General features: G+C 43.9%; 1 protein-coding gene across 1 annotated transcript in view; it reads right to left on the bottom strand.

Annotated features, from left to right (window-relative positions):
• Positions 1 to 26,877, bottom strand: part of DAW1 (dynein assembly factor with WD repeats 1) — a 328,433-nt gene that overhangs the window by 209,049 nt on the left and 92,507 nt on the right. Inside the window, exon 3 of the mRNA XM_069617981.1 lies at positions 12,245 to 12,389. Coding sequence (XP_069474082.1) covers positions 12,245 to 12,389 — 145 coding nt within the window. The remainder of the gene's footprint in view (positions 1 to 12,244; positions 12,390 to 26,877) is intronic.

Here is a 26,877-nt window from a genome sequence, read left to right as displayed (position 1 = left end):
TCATTTGCCCTATCTCTGGGAGGCAACGGGATGGACGCGTCCACGTATGACATGGCTTCTGCAGGGTTTTCAAAAAAATGGGCTCTGCCGCCATGTTGAATTCTGATTTTTGCGGGAAAGAACAGGGCATAGGGTACATTCCGCATTCGCAGTTGCCTTTTCACTGGTTCATAAGAACGACGTTGCGCCTGTACACCAGCAGAGAAATCCGGGTATATGTGGATTCTGTTGTGCTCAAAGTGCAAAGTACCTTTCTCTCTGGAGAGTCGGAGGACAGCATCTCTGTCTCTATAGTTAAGGATACGTGCTATTATGGTGCGAGGCGGCGCTCCAGGTTTCGGTGGAGGTGTCAGAATGCGGTGGGCTCTCTCCACAAGAAAATGTTCAGAGAAAGATTAAGCCCCCAGGATATCTTTCAACAGACGTTCCACTTGCCTCTCCATGTCGCCCTTGCCAAAGGACTCTGCCACCCCAACAATCCGAATGTTTCTGCAGGACCTCGATTCTAAATCCTTGCATTTACTCTGGGTTTTACAAAGTTCTGTTTTGATTAGGGCTATGTCGCATCCATGTTGCGTGATTGTGTCCTCATTTGCGCCGATTCTATTCTCGGTTTCTGTAATGCGCGTGCTTTCTTTCTCCATTCTGGCCTTAAGGGACCCGATCGTCGCCACAATGTCATCTAGTTTGACATTTACTGCCATGAACCCGTTTTGGACAAGTGTTGCCAGGCGCTCTAGGGGTTCTTCATCCTGCCTGTCTGCTGGATGTCGCGCCTCATCAGGCGCCTTACATGGTTGGGAGCTGGCGAAGGAATTCATTGGGCCAGTCTTTTTCCCTCCTATGCCTTTTCTCTCGGTGCGGCCCATGTAGCCTATAAATGGGTTATGTCCTCCCACGTATCGTGTTGGTGGTAGAGACCAATGGTATGAGAGCCCAGTATCTTTCTCCCTCACTGCCTGGGCCAAATATCTGCTCTCCCACACTTGCTCCCCACTGTCCAGACAGGCACTACCCCCCAGGCGGCCCCACCCCGGCTACTCAGGGTATCCGATGCATTATAGTTCTTGGCGGGGTGTCTCACCTGCCCACTCCGGAGGATGTAAAGGGGTCTTCGGCCAGCCCTGCTACTGTGGCCTCTCAGGATGTTGGGGCCCCCTCCGTCACACAGTTGGGGTGGGTATTGACCAAGCGATCGTATCGCTCCTCTCGCCTTGGGGCGCGGCCCTCCACTTCCCTCTGCCTATGGTTGCTCGGGCACACACTGGCAATCCAGGCTCCAAACTATTTCTGCACGTCGTGGTCCCTGCTGTGTTTACCGGTCCTTATATCATGTGTAGCCTGGGTCACCCTCACTCCACACCATCCGGGGGTATCACCATATTCATTCCAGGAGCCATCCCCTCCACGGGTAACTTCACAGCGGGGGCACCCCCTCCCCCCTGTCCCGCTGCACTTACTTTTTCCGCCGGGTCTGGCCGCGAGAGCAGTGCCTCTGCGTGTCGTTCCAGGTGCCCTCACAATGGCGTCCCCACAGGGGAGCGGGGGCCCAGCCCACAGATGGCCGGCGCTGCCTCACACGCTGCACGCCCATCGGAGCTACCTCCCTGTGCGACACCCGTGCAGACGGCCGCACCGGCCTCCCCTCTGCACACAGCAGCGCCGCTCCCCTTACGCCACAGCGGCAGCAGCCTCCATGCGCAGCAGGCCGAGGGTGTCGGGTACCCGCAGCTCCTCTATGGGGGTTCGGCACCGCAGCGTACAACGCAGTGCCCCTCCCCCGCCACGGCCTGATCGTCTGCGTGCAGCCTCCGGGCTCCAGTAGGTATCCTGTGGAGCCGTGGGTCGGCGACGTCAATGCCACGCAGCCGTCTATCTCCTCCGGGTGTTATAACTCGGCAGTCCGGGCACGGATGTACTCAATTCTTGCAGGGTACATGCAGCAGGTCCTACGACACAGGAGTCTTCGTGTCGTTTGTGTGTAGAGCGGCGTAGAAAGGATGTTTTTCAATCAGGATATTTGTATGAGCCGGAGCTCTCCTTTCAAGCGGCCACCTTTGATGCGTGCAACAGCGCCCCCCTTGCGTGTATTATTTCTAAGGTAGGGGGCAGTGTTTCTCATGCTCCTCGATTACAGCAGTGGTGGTGGCTGTTGGGGAGGAGGGATGGCATTAGCTGATGCCATTTTAAGATAAATAGCAGTTTTGCTAAAAGTATGTACTGTGTACTGGATCGTTAATGGATAATGAGTAGGAAAAGGTGTTGGAGCTGTGCAAGGGAAATTTTGAAGTTGAAAGTTCCTAGATCATTAGAATATGCAGTTCTGAACTGTCCGCGAAGCAGAGATCTTATTGTGAAGTGCCGACGGGTTCTCGGACACGTCATCATGCCACGAGCCAGCGTATGGTCATGTGGCACTGTCCAGAAGGTCCGCTATGAAGACAGATGTTTGTATACATCTACAGATGCAAAAATAGTTGAAATAGTTGCAAAAAGTGTATGAAGTGTTAAAAAATATTCCAGAAGGTGGCAAATGGCAGAGTTTTAAGGTGACACTTTGTAAATTGGACACAAACATTGCTATATTGGGTAAGTATGATATTAGTAAGTTGTAGGAAAATAGCATGAACTGGTAAAAACCTATGAAGATCACTGAAAAGACCTTGTTAAAAAAGGGACGTTATGGTTTCAAGTAAAATCAAAAACCCCAGAATTTCGCCAGTTATGGTAAGCTAAATAACAATAACTCACGCCACCACCGTGAACTGCTAAGACTAACACCCAGGACATCAAAGATGACATCACAAATGTCATTGATGACATCACATATCTGGGCCACTTGTTTTTGTTTATTGACATATATAGGCCAGGTGATTTTGTTCACTGGCAGTCAGAATAATAAAATTGAAAAAGGTGCTATATATCGAGACGTTAACCTTGTCATATGTTCTTTAAGTACTTTCCTTAGGGTTTGGTCTTAGCTCATGGTGCACATACATAGGGAAATGAGTAGGCTTCAAACACACAATTCATTTGTATACATGAAGATAAACTTTAATGTCATTAACATTTTCTGATGATGCAGTTTCTTTCTTCTTTACTTTAGTTTCCGTGTATGTGCCTCTGACTTGTATGCATTGTAGTTCTTCATATGTATTGTTTGTAACAGCACAAGTGCTGTAAGTCTTGAATTGTTAGCTAGTTATTACATGTTTAACATTACTCAAAACTCTGATACGGTAGCATTCATTATTGTACTATCCAAAATTACAAGACTATAAATATTGTACTTCTATGGTGCATGCTGCAGTCATTGCCCATGTTTATATAGCATTAGGTTTCTGTATTAACGACAACACTCCAATACAATGATATTAGATGAGTACATTCTTTAATAGATTAAGTAGTTCGTGATAGGTATCCCGATCACCCCTGACATCTTGTTACAAACAATATAAACACATCTCCTTGTAGGGACTTTTCATCAAAATGGATTTCACATGCGATGTAATCAATGACAGTTGTGATGTCCTCTTTGATATCCTGGGTGTTAGTCTCAGCAGTGCACGGTGGTGGTGCGAGTTATGGTTGTTTAGCTTACCATAACTGGCAAATATCTGGGGTTTTTCGATTTTACTTTAAACCATAACGTCCCTTTAACAAAGTTTTTAATATTAATATATATATATATTAGGAGAGGGAGACCGGACATTCAATGTCACAATTTTAGCAAGCTCAAGCTGTGGAGAAAGGAGGATTGATAGCTATGTGTCTGTTGCAGCAAAGAAATAAGCCGAAGCTCAAAGATGGACCAAAGAAAGGCTGTTGGCAGCCAAAATTGGATATCAGTTAACAGTGAATGTGAGATGCCGAGGCCTTCCTTGTTAAGTTGCAAAGAGAGACCACCATGGGTACCAAGTTTCCTTATTCAAGACAATTAAATGCTATAATATGGGCCGATTCACGGTCTGCTGCCACATGAGTCCAGGATGGAAATAGAAGTGGGCCTGCAGATGTGAATGTTGATAAGAACATGCTCACACTCCCTTATATTCCCAGAGAAGAAAAGCTTATACAAGGCCAAGTTCAAAGACAATCTGAATGTTAGAAGGCATGAGTGATGAGATGTTGGGCAAATTGGGGGGGGAGGTACGGCCAAGTCCACCCAACAGCACCTGGGGTACCAGCTTACGTGCTGCTAGAGAATCAAATGTTACAGAAGGGTACACGCATGCCAACCAATTGTAGAGGGCCATATAACAAAGACCTTAGAGTTTAAGAGCCTATGATATGCTGTGTACTTAATAACTGTTGAAGATGACTTTCACTAGGGGCGGGCATAAAGTTGTCCACCTGACTGTAGAGACCCAATCACAATCCAATCCCTTAGAGACAGTATACTTCGGCATTCACCTTGAACAACCACAATCTCACGTAGGTTTTCTTAGTTTGCCACGTAGTATGACCTCACTAATCGTGGCCATATACACACTTGCATTCTAAACCGCGAATATAATTTCCCGTACTCTGTACTGTCACCACCGAGGTCATTCCCACCACAAGCGCATTGAGACTATAGTAATGGTAAAAGGGTGCTATATAAATGACAATTACAACAAAGTTTTTGTATTTATGAAGCCAAGTTGCACGAAGAACATGGTTATACAAATCATTTCAGTATTATACAATGAGATGAGACATAATGTGGATTACAAGTTTTCAGATTTAATTCAATCCGTTCAGAAATCTACATTTTATTAGGGCGTCATTATGCATACAAATTACACAAAGCGCATTTCCCTTTTATACGCTACCTCAAAATGGTCAACTTTGTATGAACTCGAAAAGTGTTGTTATCTTTCTGTAAAACAGACTCCATTATCAATCACTGTCTAAGCCACTAAAGATATTATTGAACACAGCTATGTGTACCCAGGATAAAGGCAGTCCTTTAAAATACCAAGAAAAGAGCTAATTGCAAGTTACAAGTCTCCCACATTCAGCTGAATCCAGTATGCATTTCAAAAGGCAAGAAGATCATGGTCTGGTGAGTCTGAAGAGTATTCTTAATACAGAGGACTAGGACCTTAAAACACCATGACCTGCCAGATCAATAAGCCCTAATCCATGGTGTCTGCTTCGTTCAAAAGGTGTTTATTAAAATTCTTTGTTTCACAAGATGGAGTCCGCTGATAAAAATGGTTATACAGTGGTGTGCCGCATTAGAAAAAATGTGTTTTAAAGTGACAAATCATGAAATATGTTATCAACTGTTAGGTAACAATTGGTGCAGTCACACTGTGTGAAACTACACAATACTTATCTGCTTGGTATTAGGTAACCCACCTTTTGGTATAGGTCTGTACTACACATGTTGGTAGTGTGACTGAGGCCTATCTCATGAGGGGTAAATGGGAGCTGTAGAGCTGTACAAATGAATTCCATCAATACAAATAACCAAATAACACTTATACTCAAGGTTTCAGTTATAAATAATTATTTAACGTCAGTTTTAAATAAGCATTCTTTAAAAAGGCAATTTTTGTAACAGTTCAAGTAACTTTTGGCAACAATTTTCAGAGTCAGTCAAGCTGGTGAATACTCTTTGGATATGCATAATACACTTCTCCTACACCCTGAAGTGACTTCAATTACCAGGATAGTATTTACATTGATATATCACACTGATATACTTTTCAGATGGCGAGTTTCATGAAGGAAAGGTTAGGGAAAAGAATATAAGGTTAGAACAGTTTCTTATAATGTGAGGACAACCAAATCCTCCAATGAAGTCTAGGCAAGCCATTCCCAGCAGTAACAATATTCAACAAGCTACAACCTATGTGGGACAAGCAATGTCAAAGTCAATGGATTTAGAAGAATGCCTTTAGGGAGCCAGCACAGCGAAAGTCAATTGGACAAAGTCTAGAGTCTGATGCACTTCTTGGATTAAAGTCTTTCACAAAGTCAGATTTTTGAAAAGGAAATCACTGAAGACACATAAGATGTTAAGCCTGTGCAAAGGGGAGTTGGAATCAACTCAGAAAGTTAAGCAAGTGCAAGTCTCAAGTGAGACAGCACGCCTCAAGGCAAGAAGTTAAGTACCCCAAGCCCAAACAGTACCTTTAGTTTAAAGAAAAGTGGTCCAACTGAATGTCGTCTTGCTACAGCTATGCAGACCCTGGTTCCTTAACCTCAGTCGTGGGGAAAAGAGGGAGGACGTCTGGAGGGCTAATGTGGCAGTACTCGGATAGTAGTCAGCAGCTAGGGGCTCTCTTTGATTCAGCGATACTTTGCGGTATTAGCGTTTTGCGAACAGCATTGGTGCAGAACGGTTACCTCCGGTTAGAGTTTCCTTACTCTCTTAGTCCTGGTCTCTGGTGAGGGTACTCTGGATCGGGACTTCCTGCTTCTTGAGTGTCCTTAGGAGGCTCCTGGAGCTTTTGGGCGGATTCGTTCCACGGCAGATGTGGCACTCAGTTAAGGACATGCGACCCATTGCATTGGGCTTCTGCAGCAACTGAGAGGCACAGCAAGTCAGGGATTGTACCAGAGTGGAGTTTGTCTTTGGGTTAGTTGGTCCCACTAACCCAAGGTGAGAGTTCGTTCCGTCGGAGGTTCTCTGTCATGGTCAAAAAGCAGGTCAGGACAGCAGCAGGGATTCACTGGGCAATTCAAGGTCCAGGAGGTTGCAGCGGGGTTCTCTTCACGGTTTCTTCGTCTCAGGTTTCTTCCAGTGGTCGACTCTACCTCTAGTTCCAAAACCCTCACCTTTTAAGCAAGTTTTCCCATTCATGCACAGCCTAGACTGTCAAAAGTAAACCACTGCCACCAGCCATTTAAATTAGTGAGGGTAACAGAAAATGTTACATAAGAAAGGATAAGGGGCTACTAAGTATCCTCCTCCCACCCCCCCAGCACTCCACATAAGAGGTGTGTGCTGGATCTACAAAGAGAAAATGCAAGGAAGATAAATGTCATCTTACTATTCTTAGGAACTGTAGTTCAACCAAGAAAAGGTATTTAAACCTTTAGAGAAATCCAAAGGACTTCAGTGACACTGCACTGAGGGTGCTGCCTATGGAGTTTGTCAGACTCCAAAAACAGTAAAAACATAAAATCCAAATCAGGGAAAATCACATGAGAGAATGAGAAATTCACTCAGAATTAAAAAGTCCCAAGTCCAGCAAAAGAGATGGGGGTCTCGAAGGTTCAAGGGAATTGGCACAGAAATGAAATAATCTCCCTAACAAACTCTAATTTCAGAACTCTCATTCAGATTAAAAAACTGAAAATTCTTGAAGTCTGCATAGAGTCTCCAGTCAAATGCATATAATCATTTTATAATATATGAATACATTTGCTTATTTTGTTAATTTGCACATGAAGGATGTCTCTAAATTCAGAATTGACTTGAGATTCTGATTTTTAGGAGCTTTAAAGGGTAAGACATTTCATTCCAATTTTATCATAATTCCAGAGTGGAGGGCTAAATCACAGCAAATATATCCTCTTATGCCAACCTAAAATATGTTTTACTTGTTCTAGAGAACGGCATTTAGGTCCAGCTGCTAAATATTATTTAGCAACTGACCTTGCAGCATATTTTGAAAACAGCAGCGTGAGCGGTGAATTATTCCCTGCAAATGTCACATGGTCACAGGCTGTGTGCAGCACAGTACCTGTGAATGTGGGACATTTGCAAGACATAATCCATACCAAATTGTGAGTTATTTGGGAGAGGACGTTTAGATGCAGATGCAGAGTCAACCACGTCCAAATGATCCTCACGCCAAATAACCAGCCATGCTGAATGGGGGATCTGCGGCCAGAGTGGTGCGCCAAAACAGCCGGCGTCAAAATGCTTAGGCCAAAACGTAGCGTACCGAGTAATAGGACTGACGTGACTAGTCTATGTCGGGTATGTACTACTTTATATTCCCCTTCCAGCATTAGGTCACCCTCCTGATATTCAGCAATACTTTGCAACAGGCCCCAATTACATTTCTCGTGTCCATCATTGGACAGATAAATCAAATAAAATAGTTAAACGATATTGACTTTCCGACTATGCTGGTGCTCAGCAGTTTCTCTTAAAGCCCCCACTTTTTCCCAAGAGGAGGCAAAGAAATAATGCAATTATATTGGACCCTGTGCATTTCTTTTTGTAAACAAAAGGGCCTCCTGAAGTAGCATTGTATGTCAGCATGCCGTTCTGCCGATTTCTCCAGTTTCTCAAGGATACTCTTCCTCTTATCCGGGAGATTAATCTCAGTGCATTCAAGGGGATTTGTTTCAAATCTACAAACCCATACTATGGAAGAACTGTCAACCTAATCACTAGTGAAAGGTTTCTTAAAAGGATGTATCTACTAATTTGTGCTGGGTTGGTTTGCAACATCTATGGATTTGATCAAGCTAAACACTGTGTTAAAGAGGTCTTTTTGTCAGATAGTGTTTGATCCCATTGGTGCACTGTATCTGTACCTTTGGGGGAAGCCCCCGACTTCCCTTTTACTTAATAGAGTAACTGCAAAACACATTTGAGAACACAAAACTATCCACCAACAGTGAACGAACTTGGAGCAAATGCTCCTGAAAAGCACATATGGAAGACCAAAATAGGGGCAATCTGCATGGTCTTTTATGGGGTACAATAGGTAAGCATCCTGTGAATCAAAACCCAAAAGAACACTTGACAGAACAGAACTGGAGCATAGGAATCTGTGTTAGTCTGCACTGCCTTAAGATTGTTAACTGAAGGGCATCCGTTTCCTGCTTGCAGCTGCCCTACCCAAAGGCAGGTCATGTTCATTCTTGTTAGGATTTAATCTGGAAGATCACCCTGCTTTCTCCTCTGGCCGAGGGGCCTCAAGTGGACGTTCAGAAGTTTAAATATCACCTTCAAAGTGGGAAATCTGTAACATTTCCCAGGGTGAATATGAATTTGAATGGGTGACCCAGTGATACAGGATGTCGTTCTAATTGAAGTGTTTCTTTCGTTAGGCATTGTTTCTGAAGGAGAGCAACAAGAACAGCAGTAAGGAAACACAAACTCCATGGCAACGTGAGGCAAGGGAGTTGGAAAACGAGGAACATGCAGGACGGGAGGTTGGAACACTAGCAGGCAGCTACATTAAAGAAGGTTCAACGTGAGAAGGGTTAGAAATCTTAACCAGAGCACAGAGAAAACAAACCAGAAACTCCAGGCAGAAAATCAATGAGACAAAAGATGTCATGTCAAAGCTTTTATTTGCCATTATAACGGAAGCATGAAGATGTGATGACATCTGTTAAAAAAGCCTGCTGCAGGTGTCCTCTATCAAACAATCTGGCAGCAAATAAGACAAAGCACACTTTCAACTTTTTCAAATCGGAATACATCAGTAAGCAGTCTCCACATTAATAGAACCCTGTTTTTGTTGAAATTTGTTCCCATCTGCCAGTCCTCAAAGGTCTCTGAAGCTTGCGTGGGTCTGCATGCGTTACTGTGTGTGATTTTAACAAAGTTACTCACCGTAGTGACTATCTTACTCCTAGTCCATAGTGCCCCTTCCTCCATACTTGTGGGACATTCCGTCCTTCGGGGCGGGACCGGAGCACTTTTTGCAAAAAGCATAAAAAATTGACAATGTTGGTCCTTCTCTTTTTACGTGGGTTGCAGCATGTGGCCGTAACCCGCCCTCCTGAGCTCCGCCCCACGCATCACCCTTCTGTCCTTTTCTATCGCCAGGTCTGTGACCATTTAAGCAATAATAGAGGATACTTATTAGAGGGGATGGCGGCGGGCATATGGAGGAAAGGGGACTATGGACTAGGAGTAAGATAGTCACTATGGTGTGTAACTTTGTTATACTCCTACGTCCCGTCCCCTTTCCTCCATACTTGTGGGAGATTCCAAAGCACTCCTCACAGGTAATATGGGTGGATGGAAACTCATTACTGAAAGAGGTTTTTAAGAACAGCCTGACCGAATGGAGCTCAGGTCCAAGCAGAAATTCTTACAAAAAGCTGATGGGGAGGCCCACGTAGAAGTCTTGGCAATGGTCTCCCAGGGAACATATTTTTGGAAGGCAACAGCAGCCGCTTTGCCATGTGCAAGATGGGCATGAATGCCCTTCGGAGGTTGAAGGCCCGGAATGGTATAGGCCTCCGAGATACAGGAGGCAATCCATCAAGATATAGTAGCTTTTGAAGCGGGTTTCCCTTTCGGGTCTCCGGATATATCAAAGAGTTGGGAGGAGCCCCCGAGTTAGTTCTGTCCAGATAGAACAAGAGCTCGTCGGACATCTAGATTGTGTAATACTCTCTCGGTATCTGGGCCGGGTTCGGCAAAAAAAGACAGGTAATGATATAGATTGATTCAAATTAAAATCTGTTACTACTTTAGGAAGGAAAGAATGATGAGTGCGGAGCACAACCTTATCCTTATGAAAAGGTAAGGAACGTGTGTTCCACGGACAAGGCTTACACGCCTTGCAGAAGTCACTCCAATCAAAAAGGCAACCTTCCAAGACAGGTACTTCAGATCTGTCGTAGCCATAGGCTCAAATGGCTTATGGTTCAAGGCGGTCAAAACCACATTTAAATCCCACTTTGGGTGAGGATTGCGTACAGGTGGAAAAAGATGTAACAAACCTGCGAAATGCCTCTTAATGACTGGGTTTGTCAAAGAAAAGGAGCAGGCATCAGTGGGCAGATAGGCGGCAATAGCCGACAAGTAAGTCCTACAGGATAGGACATGAATGCCCGAAGCAGCCAGATGAGAAATGAATGAAAGGACAGTGTCAATCATAGCATGTCTGGGTCTAATTGCCTAGCTAAACACCAGTGACAAAACCGGAGCCACTTGCTCATACACTGAGACCTCGTAGAAGGCTTCCTGGCTGCTTGGGTAATGCGCATATTGTCTTCAGACAGATTAAACTGCGCTAGGGATTGGAATTCAGGCACCAGGCCGCCAAGATGAATGATTGTGGGGAGGGATCGCACTGATGAAGCAGGTTGGGAATCAACAGCAGTCTGATCAGAGGACGAATCGACAGATGCTGAAGTTCCGAAAACCAGAATCTGGCTGCCCACCAAAAAGCTATGAACAGGAGAGTGCAAGTCGATGCATTCAGAGCAAGAGGCGGGAAGGCATATGCCTTGATGTTGTGCCACAGGATCTCGAGAGCATCCCATAGAGAAGAGGCCCCAAGACAGTTCCTGGATGCATAAAGAGGAAGGTTCCTGTTTGTGGCAGTCGCAAAAAGGTCCACTTCTGGAGTGCCCCATTAGTGAAAGATATTGGAGGGGACTTGCATTTTCAGTTCCCACTCATAGCTGGCCGGTGTCTGTGTCTGAGTGAGTCTGCAGTCACGTTGTGTTGCCCTGGAATAAAAGGTGAGAGGACTTTTCCAAGTGTCAAAGATGGATTCTGAGGGCAGACTTGATTGCAAATACATTGTCGTCAGGGTTAGAGCGTTCAATTGGTAGGGAAAGGGAGGACAAAAGAGCAGATACCAGAGGATGATGCAAAGGTTGGATGATGGAGAGAGTGAGGAGTGTGCTTGCTCACAGGGATGGAATGAGAAGAGATGTGGGAGCTAGAAGATGGGCCAGCAGTGATGGTTGCCCAAAGATGGTTGTTTCTCTGCAAAGCTCTACATCATAGTGATGAACAGCCTGCATGTATAAACATGTTTGCACACATTTTTTTCTAAACATTAAAGAGTAGCATGGGGTGGATTCAGGGGGCAAATAAGAGAAGTGAGGAGGTGGATGGCGCTGTTATTTAGAAAATGTCTACATGCATTGCAGTTGTGCACAATGGCAAATAGTCATTTTCTTGCCCTGTTACCCTTTATTTTTGCAGAGCTGGCACAGAACTGTACACACCTCTGCCCAGGTCATGCTCTCTGAAAAGGCACGCACTACCACACACAGTACACCTACTACACCTTTGAACTATGATCAATAATTACTGACAGCCACTATGACGGTAGAGAATGTGAAAAATTGACATTCTTCTGTATTTGACAAACCTAATTTAAAAGAAAGCAGCTATCAGAATTTTAAAGAAATGATAAATTAAATGTGCAGCAAACAAAGTTTAAACAAGACCACATTGTAAGAATGTACTTGTGGAATGTTCAACCAAATTTAATTAAAATATATAAACAGTCCTGTGAACCAATTAGGGAAACCGTTAAGGGTGAATCAAAGCATTTTAGGAAAGTGTGTACAGAACCTAACTCCTTACCTTAAACAGATAAAACTTGTGACTGTCGTGCTGCCCAAGTTTCTCCTGCAATCGTAGAATCAAATGCTTAACTTGTTGCGTGCGGGAAGCAGTAACAAGGGGTTCAGCTTTTCTAATGTCTTCTACCAAGGTGTCCACATTTGTGCTGTTAGATAAAATTGCAAAAATTAAATATTGCTACTTTGATCAATAGTAAATAAAACCTTGAGAAGCCCACATTACCCAGGTGTGAGAGAATGAACTATGGCCTTAGTGCCAACTTCCCAACATTTAAGTAACAGTCTGCTACCTTATGTGCTATGACAACATTGTACCATCTAAACTTTTAAATCTTTGTTTGGTAGAGCATGATATGTGGATGGATACAGCCCGGCAGCTACGCATAAAGCAGTTTATCAATTTGTTTGAAACAGTGCTGCGTTTGATGCAGTTCAATATCTTGGGAAAAGTTTAGGCTATCATCTAATTAGTCAACTACTAATACTTCAAGGAATTCCCACAGGACCTCATTAATAAATTGTCTGCAAGGCAAACTTGGTATGGAAAACACCTTTATTCATCTACATCTCAAATTCTCACAGAATGACGGATTTTCTCCTTATATTCGTTTTCGTAAATGATTCATCTACCTGAATCCAGTTTAAAATTACAGACATCAATGGTAGAGGGTATTCTTTGGCACAAATAAGGATAAGCTGCAGGATAATAAGGTCTAATAAATAACAGTGTCCAATAAAACCATTATCTAAATTATTTTCCCTTCCGGTGTCGGCTCTCACTTACGGTAATAGCATGGATTTGGCGACATGGAACAGTAACTCCAGCAATATTACAATCTGTGTGCGAGAAGGCAATTTTGACAAAGTCAATAATCTGAGGGGACAGGAACCCTGTTAGCCTGGGGTCGGAGGCCGTACAGGGAAGACTCCAGAGCCTGTCCTACCCCACAGGGGGATGGTGGTAGTTCAGAGGGCCCAAACTCCTGCCCTCTCCCCAAGTGCATGTTTATACATGTGCATTACTAATTTGTAACACTCAATACCATAAAAGCAATGCTGTCAAAGTTCTTCCCTCCTTTTCGAGAAATGCGAGAGAAACCACAATCATGAGAAGAGTCCATCGTCAGGACAGTTACACATCAGCATCCCACGCAATCAATCAACCCCACATGGTGAGAGAGAGAAAACGTAAAGAATCAGAGCGCCTAGGCACCTACCTTAAGCCCCAAGCGCTTGTGCGCCAAAGATGCTGCAAGAGAGTTAACAACCAAACGAAGAGCCAGAGCTCCCACGTGGCTAGCTCAGAAGCTGCCAAAACCCCTGTGGACACACTAGACCACTAGGGATGTATAACAAAGCCACAAACCACCAGAAGTGTACTTACCTTTAGGGTAACCGGGCAAGGTCCGCTAACACGAACTGTGACACTGCAGTGTGGCCACAAGAGCAGTGCCACATGGAGAAAAGTGTCTGGGCTTACCCTGCTCTTTCAAATGTGCTGTAGATGTGAAGATAGGACCAGATGAACAAGATGCATGGAATATATATTTTTTTTAAAATAAAACAATGTTTACAACAAAAAAAAAGACAGAAAACAAGGTTTTTGGTTGTTCAATGAGATCCAGGGGGCGTGGTCCGTGGGGGAGTGGAGAGGTGGCAGTCCAAGAGTTCAGCAGGAGGAAGTTTAGTGGAGAAGAAAGTGGAGAAGAAAGTGGAGGCAAATTGTAGAGCAAGTGAGGTACTGGTTAGTGGATGCAAGTAGTACTGTATTGTATTGAGAGTGTGCGTGTGAGCCGAGACTAGCGGGTGTGGTTGGTTAATGGAGTGTATGAAGTGAATCAGAGCGAAAGAGGAGTGTCTGAGAAGAAGGTGGGGCGGGGTTGTAGTAGTAATGTGGAAGAGGGAGTGTTAGAACATAGGCAGGAGTAATAACATTCAAGGATGGAGAACGTAGTAGGAGACAGACATCAGAGGGACAGAGGAGAGATGCAGGCAGTAGGAGTTAAGGTGGTAGGAGTTGGGAGAATAGGAAATAGTGGAGAGGAGAGCATAAAGAGGGGGCAAAAGGAAAGACGGGGGGGGGCGAGAGGAAGACAACCATGGCATGTTGAGTGTCTAACAGCACATCCCCCACTCGCCTGTGCAATTAATCCTGTGGTGTCGTCCCTTCTCCCCTGAGGGATAGGGGGGAGACCCTTTCCATGAGGTCAGGGAGGTGAGGCAGCTTCCCGATAGACCCCTGAGTGTGCACTCAGCAGGGGATCTCGGGGGGCGGGGGGGGCGTGGGGAGGGGAATTCCCCCACTGGGATACAGGGAGGACATCATGGGTCAACGTGGTATTCCCACCACGTATCCGCCTCTTTCACACCTTCCTCCTTACCTTCCTCTAATCCTGACAGCCTCTCCATGGATTTATGTCAACCATTCTATACCTGTAGTACCGGGACAAGTAAGAGCAGGGCTGACTATGTTGGATCTCCAGGCCAAACTACTGTGACGAGGAAGAGGCACAGAGCCACCATCCAACACTCTGCGTGGCACATTCTAGTGATCAAACCTCAAGCAGCTTAGAGATGGAAGAGGGACTAACATTGCTGTCAGTCCCTCCTCGGAGGTACCACAAGCAGAGGTCCTGTCCCCTGTCAGGGCAAGTGGAGCCTCTAGCAGTGGACCGGGATGAGGCGAGATACGTCCAAGCGTCCTTACCTGCTCCACCGACGGCAGAAGTGCTGGAACCGGATATGGCCGTCTGCCCCAGCACAAGAATGTGTCCAACAGCGAGGCAGAGCAAGTACGCACTGCGCGGATCCACCGAAGTGGAGCAGAGACACATAACAGCACAAAAACAGAGGAGAGCGAAGGAGAGCCATCGGCAGGCATAAAGAGACCTGAGAAAGAGACAGACAACCAGGGGCCCGAGAGAAGGTATGGAGGCTACTCGGGTCCTCAGGGTCTTGAAAGAAGCCAATGTAAAGGGGTCCAGGACCAAAGGGGTTTGGGTCTCGGGTCTGAAAAACCATTGTGAATGGGTCTGGGACCCAAAGCGAATCCTGGAAAGAGAGGGATGCCGGCTGAACTGTTGTAAGCCAACCTAAACAAGATCTGGGGAAGGGAGACATTTCTCCCCCCACCCCCTCTGCCAACTAAATTAGGCAGTCACTGCCAGGAGAGTACACAAGAGCTGTCGAACTGTTAGAGTAAGCTTGGGGAAGGGAGCCATTACCCCACCCTTGTTAAACATCCAAGAGAGAACCAGCCAGTGGAGATGGACCCAAAAAAGTGGAAGCGGGCTACTGGAACACCCGGCTAGCTCTGCTTTACAGCAGTGGACGAGCACTTCCAGCTCAAACGATAAAGGAGGTAATGGTCCCTTCAAGTCCTGAAAAGACCCTTGTTCTCCGAGAATCAAGTAACACCCTATGCAGTGCCTTTTCAGAGCCATGGCGGGTAGCCAACTGTCAATCAGTCAACATCCAGAAGCAATAACTGTTACAGGGCGCGATTACTGAGAGACAAGAGCAACCTGCAGTAACCCCAAAGATCCTAAAAAAAGTGTCATTGCCAAAGATCATGCAGCTTCTTTCATGAACTTACAAGAGGGTTTCCGAAGCAGCAGGGTGGCACCTCACTGCTAACTGCGTTAGATAAACAAGCATTTCAAGCTCTCAATCCAATGGGAGGACTCCTTATAAAGAGGTAAAGAAGGGACTCTTAGATATTAGGCCAAACAGGGACCATTACTGATTTCAGCTTTACCACCTATGGGTGTATCAAAGAGAAACACCCATATAACTGTCCTATAGAGCAAGGGATTTACTCAATATGTTATTGGCAGATAAAAACTATGAAAGAATGATGAAGATGCTGGTACTTGAACAATTCATAAAATGCCATGTTCCATTATAGACAGAAGGTTATCTGGTAGCTACATGAACCCACTTTTGAAGAGGCCATACAAACAGCTAGTGCCTACAAAACAGCCATTTACACCAGAAAATCAAGTGGGGGATTCAAGAAACTCTTTATACTAAATCGTTAGTGCGAGGAAGGTGAGCTAAACCATAAGTAGGCTCAAAACTAAAATTCCGACAAGACCAAGATGAAAACAAGGACTCCTATTCCAATAGCCTGGCGAAAATACAGACCTCCACCCCAGCCAGAGGTTGTGAGGTTTTATTCATGGGGGAAACTGAGCACCTGGCCAGAATTTACCACAAGAAACCCAAGGAACATCTAATGGAAATTTCACTTGTTCATAAGGGCCCAAGCCCTCTTCTAGAGGCAGAAGACTGAACAGAGTGGACAGAGGAAGCGGTTGAGCCAGAATTCCTTGCAAATTTGTTCCTGCAGGACAAGAAAGGACCAGAGACAGGACCTTGGGACAGTATGCACCATGGGAATGTGAGGTAATGTTTTGGAATTTAAAATGTTATGTACTCGTCTTGCATACTACTGCATTAGAATATTGAGCAGGTAGTGCAAAGTGCCATGTTTAAACAACTGTTTCTTGCTTGTGCGAGGTGAGGCTGTAGACTCTGTGCATGCCTTTTCTTAGTGGGTGATAAGTTTCCTTTTTGGCATATGTAAGGGTGTTTTAGGCTATCGCTTTCCTACGAAAAGCAGCGTTAGCATACAGAAGTGATCGTATTAAAAGTATTCTCGCCTGCCTCAGAGCGTGTGTGAATCTTTACAGAGTATTTTCACCTTCACCAATTGTATTACGATATGCTGTCCTTCCTGATAACACCAACATGAAAGAACATAGCTGCCATAAAAGGTTGGGATAGTGGGGCTTTGTTCCCAGCCAGCAACATTGTTTCACTAGGATTCCTTGCCTTTTCTGGACCACCCCATCCACTGAAATGCATGTGTTCCTTTGGGGTTTAACAATGGTGTACGGCAGGATTGGGTTCTCACTTGCACTGAAGTATCGTGCTGCAGTTTCACCAATCTACCGGAATCATGAGTGGTAATTCTTTCCAACACAAACCTGATGCCTTCAACGTCAGATTCCCTGCTGCTCTACAGCCATTTCCAGGGACCGTCGGGTGCATTTCCCGGTGATCCCTGTAGGCCAACGAGAGAAGAGTTTGTTAGAGGCGAGAGCTGGCCAGAGAACCCAGAGGCTCGAGGAGGGCGGATAAAGCAGGTGCATAACAAGGAGCCAACTGAAAATCATGGGTTATTGAACACAGGTAATTGTGTCAGTGTATTGTCATGTCTTGTATTTTGTCTGAAACGGACTGGGATAAACGTGGCTCTGAAATCGGTTGTGTTTTTCCAAGGCGACAGGAGGGAAAGTGCCCTGCCTATAGTTCGGTTTATCTGAATAAGTAAACTTAAAAGCGGCTGACCACTGCAGTTTAAAAGAAGCCCATCAATGCTCCCGACTGATTTAAGAGAACATGAGACCGCAGTGCTGGTCCGGGTAGTGTAGCATCGATTAGGAATTAGGACAAATGTGTTCCGTATGAGTGTGAAAGAAATTATTTTGGATGAGAAAACCAAGATTGTTTTGACTTGTTCAAACACGTACCTTGATACTTGAAATCCTAAATGTGCAACTCAGTTGTGACCCTGTTTTTTTCTACTGATTGTGCATGTTGTCTTTGACCTTTGCCTACCAATTTCTCTGAACAAGCTGGACATCGATCTGCATTGTGGGTAGCATAATGGGGCATATAGGCTGTGAACCTGCAGTCATCTGAATCTGTGAAACACCTGCAGGTGTTTCTGAAATTTCAGCAACAGGGAAGGAATGGAGGCTGGGTGTTAGATACTGGAGCCTCCAGATAGACGTGCAAGAGTGGTCAGTTGATGAGCCGTACCCATGCCGCCAGCCATGGGACTCAATAAGGGTCCCAATGCAGACGTGGTTAGGAACGGATCTGGATCCGTAATAAGCCATACCTGGTCTCATCCCAGCGAGAATGGGTTCAGGGCAATTTAGATTTAGTGCCACCTCCTCCTAAAGGAAGTCCAGCAACCTTTGTGTTTACTCACTCTTCATCCCCCCCCCAAAAAAAAAAAGTGCCTGGAGAAATGGCACGAATATGCACAGAGTGAGTCACCTAGACACTTCCCCCAGGAAGGCACTTTTGACTTCGACAGAATAAAGAGTTACGTAATGCATTAGAAAAGACGTGTACACCAACACCAATGGGACAGTTATCTAGATTGGTATACCAAAGCTACTAAGAGGTAGATTGAATCCAGGACCCGGGCATCGAAAGAATCAAGAAAAGCTCCAGTCGCAAGTAAAATCCCTGAAAACTGAACAGGTACGGGTTCATAAAAGCCAGGTACAAACAAATCTATCATTTAATCCAAGGATAGCCCGCACTAAAGGAAAGTCCTGAAGATATTTAGGACAGTTACAACCCAGCCATTTTAAATGATACACCTGCCACACAAACGGCTATCCCAGACTCTATGCAACCTCCAACTTATCAGTCTACCCCAATAAATCCTATGATCAGGCCGTTTACCCCTGAAATAGCAGTTCAGGGCTCCTAACTTGTTTTGCCATCCTCTGTCATGTTTGAAGGGGTTCCCGAATTTGACATCCAATACCAGTACTGGTGCATTCCAGCATAGACAATGCCCGGGAGGAGACAATACACTAGTTACGGTACTTTCCCCATGGAGCGCTACTGATTTGTTTAATATATAATTATATAAAACATACAAGAAGATCCTGTTAAGTTTCAGGAGGAGTCCAGGCCATCATAGACTTATGCCCCCACAACCTCCAGTTGTGTTGATTTGAATCAGTTGTTGAAAGCGGCGTTGCCGACAGATGCATTTGCTTAAAGTGTGCACCAAATTGCCAATTGAAGAGTCAGCTACTGCTAGGGATTTGAAACCTTTTACTGATAGACTGGTGCAAACTATTATTGAATTTTTTTATAATGCGCAAAAATACGAATTGTAAGGCCTAGAACTTGACTTATTGATCTATTATATGTTTTGAAATGTTGTTCTATTGAATTGTCGCAATTCTGATAACATCTTTCTTTTATCCATCGAACGGTCGATGTACTGTTTTGTGCTTTCCCTCCCAGCAGACCAAGAAATCAAATAAGATAGATAAGTGAGCATAATACTACCCATTGGGTACGGTTTGGGTGTAAACACATTTGTTCTCCTTTGGGGCTTGATCTCTCACTCCTCCCCACCCCCTCTATCCTTTATTCATAGAGGCTTTGAGAAAACTATTATCCAGTACAAACCAACACTGGCTAGAATTAAATGAAGTAGCGCATGCCAGCAACCACAAGGTATGCGCCACTGCACTACAATTAATATGTTTTTGAATTTATACCATATGATGAAGTCATGTTTGAAATAATTTTGTGCAGACAGATCTTTTAATGGGTTGTAATGTCTTTTTTGTAGACATTTCTGAACACAGGATTTTTAGAAGGCGTTCATTCAGAGGCCACCTTTTGTCCTGATGACGGCGGAAGCAGGATTCGGCATGAATATTTTGCCAGCGAGCACCGCTTGAAACACATGTCGACAGAAAGATCCACTATTTGTGGACATTGATTAACCCAAGAGAAGAGTAGCACGTAGCAAAGTGGATATGATATGGTAGTCTAGTTAGTTGCAATGAATATGTTTAAATGAGAGATATGTATGGATTTAGTCGAATGAAAAAAGAAAATACAACTTTCTTATATGTTTTTGTCAATATTTGTATATGGTGGTGCAAAATGTTAATTTATGAATTGAAACCAGTGAGTTGGTTTACTCAATGTTGGGGCTAGTTTTTAAAACACAAATCTATAGCTTTCCTGTTCTGTACAAATTAGTCTTTACCACAATCTGCCATTTTGAGGAGGCAAACATGTATTACCTTGCATGCATCTTAAATAGGGTCTGAACATGGAATTTGGCATGCAATTGAGGTGGACCCCATCCATAATGGAATGAGATAACCCCCCCCTACATCGGTACTAGCAACAGGCCTCTAGCCATGGGAACAATGCTCAGTTTGAGCCCTTACAGACTTGGTAGTGGACAACCTTTCGCTATTTAGCCCTGCGACAGGAAGCCTTGCAAGTGGCAACCAGCTTCAGCCAGGGAAGCCTCTGGAAAATTCCTGGCATTACCCTTGGTGCAGGGAACCCCAAACCTGTCCCTGGTAGAAAGGACCACAAAAGGTCCTTCTCAGGGCTGGAGTAACTACCCCACTCCCAGAAGGAGCCACTCGATTTAGTGCTCAGACAAAAAGAGGGTCACTTGTCTTTTCTTGAACTATTTGAACTCTCCCAGATGCTTCAGAGGAGGACGCGCAAGAAGGACCACCTAAATGATGATGAATATACGAACAGTGTGTGTCTGTCATAGCACATGCAGCATACCTATTGGTTCTCAAGATAGTAGAACATAACAGGTGTGTTCATAGAGTGCACGTTCAACCAAAGAGATATATTGGTGCTATAGACGGATAAGACAGGTTTTGTTACCAAACTCAATGGCACTCTATTGACCTTGGATGAAGGGCTCAGTGGACTGCTCAAGATTCTAAGCTGTGACGAGGAGGTAAAACAAAGATCCCTATAGTGGATGCATTAATCCACTGAGCCACAGTGTTGGATTAACAAACTTACTCAACATAGTGACTACCTTAATTCTGGTACATAGTCCTCTTGCCTCCATACTTTTGAGACATTCCGTCCTATGGGACCAGAGCACTTTGGAAACATCAAAAAAATATTGCTGTCCTCCTTTTATTTTTACGCAGGCCACAACTCATGGCTGTAGCCCTCGCCTTCCTGAGCCTCCCCCAGCACATCACCCTTCAGTCCTTTTCCATTGTTAAAATATTTAGAGGGAAAGGCAGGCGTATGGAGGAAAGGGGACTATGGACTAGGAGTAAGGTTGTCACTACGGTGAGTCACCTTTCTTACATTCCTACATCCCATCCCCTTTCCTCCAAACATTTGGGAGATTCCCAAGCATTGACCTATGAAGAGGGTGGATGGACGTTTATTTTACAGAAAAAGGTTTTTAGCACAGTCTGGCCAAACTGGGCATCAGCCTGGGAACTGTGATCTAGGTAATGGGGCTTACAGAAAGCCAAAGGTGAGGACCATGTAGCTGCTTTGGCAATGGTCTCCCATGGAACATACTTTTGAAAAGCGACAGCGCTGCTTTCGTTTGTATTAGATGTGAGTGGATGCCCTTGGGAGCTTGCAGGACTTGGACTGTATAAGCTTCTGAGATACACGAACCAATCAAACGCAAGATGAAAGCCCTAAAGGCAGGGGTTCCTTTCGGATTCCGAAAGGTAATGAGAAGAGCCTCTGAGGTTGCTTGTTCTTTGGAAGTAAGACTTCAGTGCCCTCCCAAAGTCCAGGTTATGGAGGACTTTTTCTACGGAAAAAGAAAGGGACAGGAGCACCACTTTGTCCTTGTGAAAAACCAAGAAGGGATACTCAGAGAGGGCTTGGAGTTCACTTATTCTTATGGCCGATGTCATCGCTATCAAGAAGGCAACTTTCCAAGTGAGGCACTTAAGTTCAACAGTGGTCAGTAGCTCAAAAGGTTTATGCCGGAGCAGTGAGGGCCACATTAAGCTCCCGTTTAGGATGAGGCGGCTTGACCAGAGGAAAATGATTAAGAAGCCCAGCGAAATGTTGATTTATGACCAGATTTGTCAGAATGATAGAGCAATTATCCATGCGAAGGTAAGCCCCTTTATTTACAAACATTTCAGGACACCACGAGTATTCTTAGGACAGTTTCAGCTTGATTGCGAACAATACAGACAGATGTACCGTCCTCAGGACACCCCCATTCTGTTTATTGAAGAACATCCCAGGACACACGAAGTATTCTTAGAACAGTTTCAACTTGCTTGCGAACAGTACGAACAGACATGCCGTCCTAAGAACACCCCCATTTTATTTATTTACGAACATCCTAGGACACTTCATCTGTTATTAGAACAATTTCAACTTGCCAGCAAACAATACGGACCGCGTCCTCAGGACACTCCCATTTCCTTTATTTACGAACATTTCAGGACAACGCGGGTGTTCTAAGAACAGTTTCAGCTTGCTTGCAAACAATACGGACAGTCATAGCGTCCTCACCACATCCCCTTTTTTTTTATTAACGAACATCCCAGGACACTTTATGTGTTCTTAGAACAGTTTCAACTTGCCTACGAACCATACGTATGGACGTACTGTCCTCAGAACACCCCCTATTTCATTTATTTGGAAATATTTCAGGACATCCGTGTTGTCCGCAGACAAATTGAACACAACAAGGAGATCTACCACCTAAATAAATACAACATTTAACCCATCTCTTACTCCCTGACCCTCTCCAAACAGTCTTACACACCAACACTCTACTAAATAGCATTTCTCCACCAGGTTTCACTGCGCTGTCCGCGAACGTCCGCGAATTCAAGATGTCGGGCATTCTCGAAAATCTGACATGCTTCACGCTCTTCGCCATCCAATCAGCGAACACTTTGCATGCCCGCGGACATGACGCAAGCCGGTTGGCCAATCAGGACACTGTCCGCGGAGCAAACAGGGAAGTGTGTCCGCGGACCGAACATAGATATCACTAATTTGTTTTGACCTATTTTTTTGCTCATTTTATAAGAAACTACTGGACGGATTTTCATCAAATTTGCAAAAGCACGCTTTTGGGACCAAGCCGCTGCTCCTGGTCCAAATTTACTGAAAATCCGTCCAGCGGTTTGGGCTGTAGGCGTGAGCAAAGTTTTTTCACCATTCAGTCTATCGAGAAAAAATAAGTTTTGGGACCCCCCTTGTAACTTTGACCCCCCGGACCAAACCTCACCAAACTTTGCATTCAGAGTGACCCATATGCTTTTTTTGCAAAGTTTGGGGAGGATTCATCCAGGGAGAGCGAATTTATAAGCCACCCAAAAAGGGCTCCTCCTATGGAAACAGCATCTTAACCATAACTACACAGCCACAGCTACTATATACATATAGATAGAGAGAAAGAAAACACATGCACTTCAAGGGTTGCAGCAGTGCAAAAAACCCCAAGGAAAACATTTAAGGAGACCCCAAGCACTCAAGACCTTGCTGCTTATTGTAAAAGTCAAAATGTATTCAAAAATCGAAATGCACACCACTCAAAATAAAGAGGGAACAGGAATAACCTATTCACCCAGATGGCAACCAAGTCTAAAAGAAGCACTCACCCATCCGGGTGGAAAGACGCCATGCGTTACATTCGTGCCAACGAAATTCCTCAGGCTGTTTACACTCCATTTTTGCAAGGAACACATAGTTAAAAAAGGCTAACCAGAGCGGCAAGCTCCTCCCTCTCTAGTCAGTTTGTGCTCAAATCACGTGATATTAAGATAAGGGGCCGAAGCATAAAAAATTGTGACACCATCCTGAAGCAGTTAATGTCCAAATGGGCTCAAATCTAGCGTATATCTTAAAGTGCCCAATATTGCAGCAATGCGCAATATGCAAGATAGTTAGGGGTAAGCATGTTCACTCTGAGCCTTCGTTTTAAAAATGAAAAGTGCTTTTATGTCAGTGTTCATAAATGTGCAAGTGCGCAGAAATAATCATTCTGGCAATAAACTTCTATAACTAATGGCCATTTGCCAGACGCCCCGGGTGGGCTGTGCTTTTGAAGCTATAAAATGAGAAAAAGGCATGAATGAAGATGTCCTGCCGCATTCAGTAAATGCAGAGCTTTGTATTCCTGCAGTTGCCAGATGGAGTCTCCACTTTTTGATCAAATCATGACTTTAAACAATGTCTTACTTGTGTTTTGCCCCAAGTGGAGTTACATTCAGAAAAGACAGCAGTATAAATGTGTCGAAACAGTGTTCTGCTGTGATATATATCTATATACACACACACACACACACACACAACTAATTCCACAACATGAAATGTAATATATCTAAGACTCTCATAATGGTTAAGGACCTCAATGTTCTCGTGTTCATTTGATGTGACTCTAACTAATAAGAACTAAAATTCAACTAACAGATATGCATATGTGCAAAATGCAAGTGCAATATAATCCATAGGACAAACAACTCAAATGCCCTTCATAAGTTATTTTCATATACTAGTTTTATTTTGTTTATGGTTTATTATAAACGTTTACAAATAAAACGAAATTTTACAATATAGATCCATAAAACATATCTCTTACAAAAACAGTATCAAAACAGTCTAAAAACAGATCTTAATATTCTGAATCTTGTCACCCAAAGAAGACACAGATACGGCTATAGAAACCTTTTCTTTTGAATCACAACCATAATCACATTTCAGCTCAGCTCGCAGATGTTTCTCAAAAAGGTCACAACTCTTATGATCAAAATAGGTGAATATTCATGCTGCATTTTGTACCAAATCATCTCAAGGTCTATACAAGCAGTTGCGGGAATATATTCAGAACAATATTTAGATCTCTCTCTCACCAGTACAGGGAAAATTAACAAAATATGATAAGATTCTTCCACACCCACAAGTTTACAAAATCCGCACCATTTCAAATCAGCAGGTTTATTTCTAATGTTAAGAATTTGGTTGGTGTGCATAACATTCAATCTGAATCTCATGAACGCATTTCTTATCATTCTTGATGGATATTTGCACAAGTATTTTTCCATATCTGGGAAAAATTTCCAGAATTAATAGCTCTGGTAGTGTAATTTTGTATTTGACACTTTGGTAATGGTCCCTGACCAATCAGTGCCCCCGTACACTTAACAATACCCAGATCTTCCAAGGTTTCTATCACCTCTATGTTTAATTTCTTCATAAAAAGGACAGGACAGGTAAAGATCGTATACATTTTTATCACCTGCCCGCATACATTTTCTCCATAAGAGAAATCTCTTTCCGTTTGCCAGCAAACTCAGATTGAAGGCCTAATTCATACCGCAGGACCTCAATTGGGACGCAATTAGGTAAAAAAAAAAAAAAAAAACAACAGAAGGCCCCTTCATATAGTATCCTCCAGAGTTTTTAAATATTCCTTATGATCCGCCACGAAAAATTCTAGGCCGTACACTAACCATGGTACAACCTTGTCCCTGAGAGGTTTCAATGATAATTTACCAAATTTCCTCTCCATCAACCTCATCTGCCTAAGGGGGGGCAACTTCCGTTTTTGCCTTCAAACAATTTTTAAATAACGGTGCTGATTCAGAACCCAAAAAACAGTATCCCAAGTATTTGAATACCTTTTGGGCTTTAATAGATTTACCTCCACACAATCAAGAGTATGAATCCTGCTGCTTATTCTTGTTCCCCATACGAATCACTATTGTTTTGGACGTATTGATTCTTAAATGTAGTTGAGATATGAACTTTTCAAACTCAATAATAAAGGGTTGCAATCCCACTTTGGTGTTATCTAACAGAAGAAAGTAATCCGCGTATGCAATCCACGGAATTGGTACATTGCCCATTTTAGGAGCAACCAGACCCTTGTTGTAAAAAGCTTCTTCAGCACCACAAACATATAAATTGAAAATTGTAGGAGCCAGCATATACCCTTGCCGGAGGCCATTCTTAGTTTCGATCTCTGATGACAAAGTACCCTCTGAATCTAATCTAATCACCAGCCGCGTGTCAGTATAGAAAGCTACCATAATTTTAAGAAGGTGGTTTGGCATTGCCAAGGTTTTTAACTTGTTCCACAGGGTGGCCTTATCGACCAAGTCGAAGGCCATGCTGAGGTCCATGGCTGCCACAAAACTCAAACTAGCTCCTTTTACCAAGGCTTTGCTTTGGATGTATTTAAGAATAAGACCACCACAGTCCGTACCACACTGTTTTTTAAACTCAATTTGTTTAAAGTTTAGGATCTGGTTATTCAGAATCCAACTTTGAATGTCAACCAACACCATGGATGCAAAAATCATAGAGTCTGAGTCTGCAATAGCTATTGGTCTGTAGCTAGACTGCAACATTCTCAACCCCTTTTTGTAGATCGGAAGAACTATTGAGACCCTCCAAGATTGCGGGATTGTTTTAGATAGAAGCACATCATTAAACAGAATGCACAGTATTCTTGCCCAATACTGGGGGTTGGACTTCAAGATTTTGTTGGAAAGATTGTTCAGACCTGATGCTCCCGAATTCTTAGATTTCATTATTAACTCTTGTACCACCTCAGCTGAGCAATTAATAGGCCAGACAGAAGCTGTCCCCCCTGACAGTGAGTATCCCTGATCCCTCTCTTTGTAGATGTTCGAAAAGTGCCCCACCCAAACTTCGCGAATTGGGTTGATCAAAACCTCCTGGGTACTTTCTAAGCCATTAATAAGTTGGCAAAAAATGTGACGACGTAAGACCTCTAAGGGCCATCAGCATTTTTTCCCCCCATCTAATTGGTTGGTTCTACTACGATGATTAAACAATTTTTGGATGATTGTTTCCTTTTTTTGGTTTGTCCAAAATATTAATAGCATTGTCACCCGATTTACGGATTCTCCGCAACTCTTTGTGCAAGCATGCTTTCTGTTCATGAATCTCATGATCATAGCAGTGATTATGTTTTTTATAAGAACCTCGTTGGACAGGCGAGGAACACTCCAACATTTGAATTTGTCTATAAATAGTCTGCTCAAAGTTGGTCACTGAAAA

Source organism: Ambystoma mexicanum, chromosome 10 (genome assembly GCF_040938575.1).
Source record: "Ambystoma mexicanum isolate Mex_15411 chromosome 10, UKY_AmexF1_1, whole genome shotgun sequence".
Taxonomy (NCBI): domain Eukaryota; kingdom Metazoa; phylum Chordata; class Amphibia; order Caudata; family Ambystomatidae; genus Ambystoma; species Ambystoma mexicanum.
This window is presented reverse-complemented; position numbering and strand designations above follow the sequence as displayed.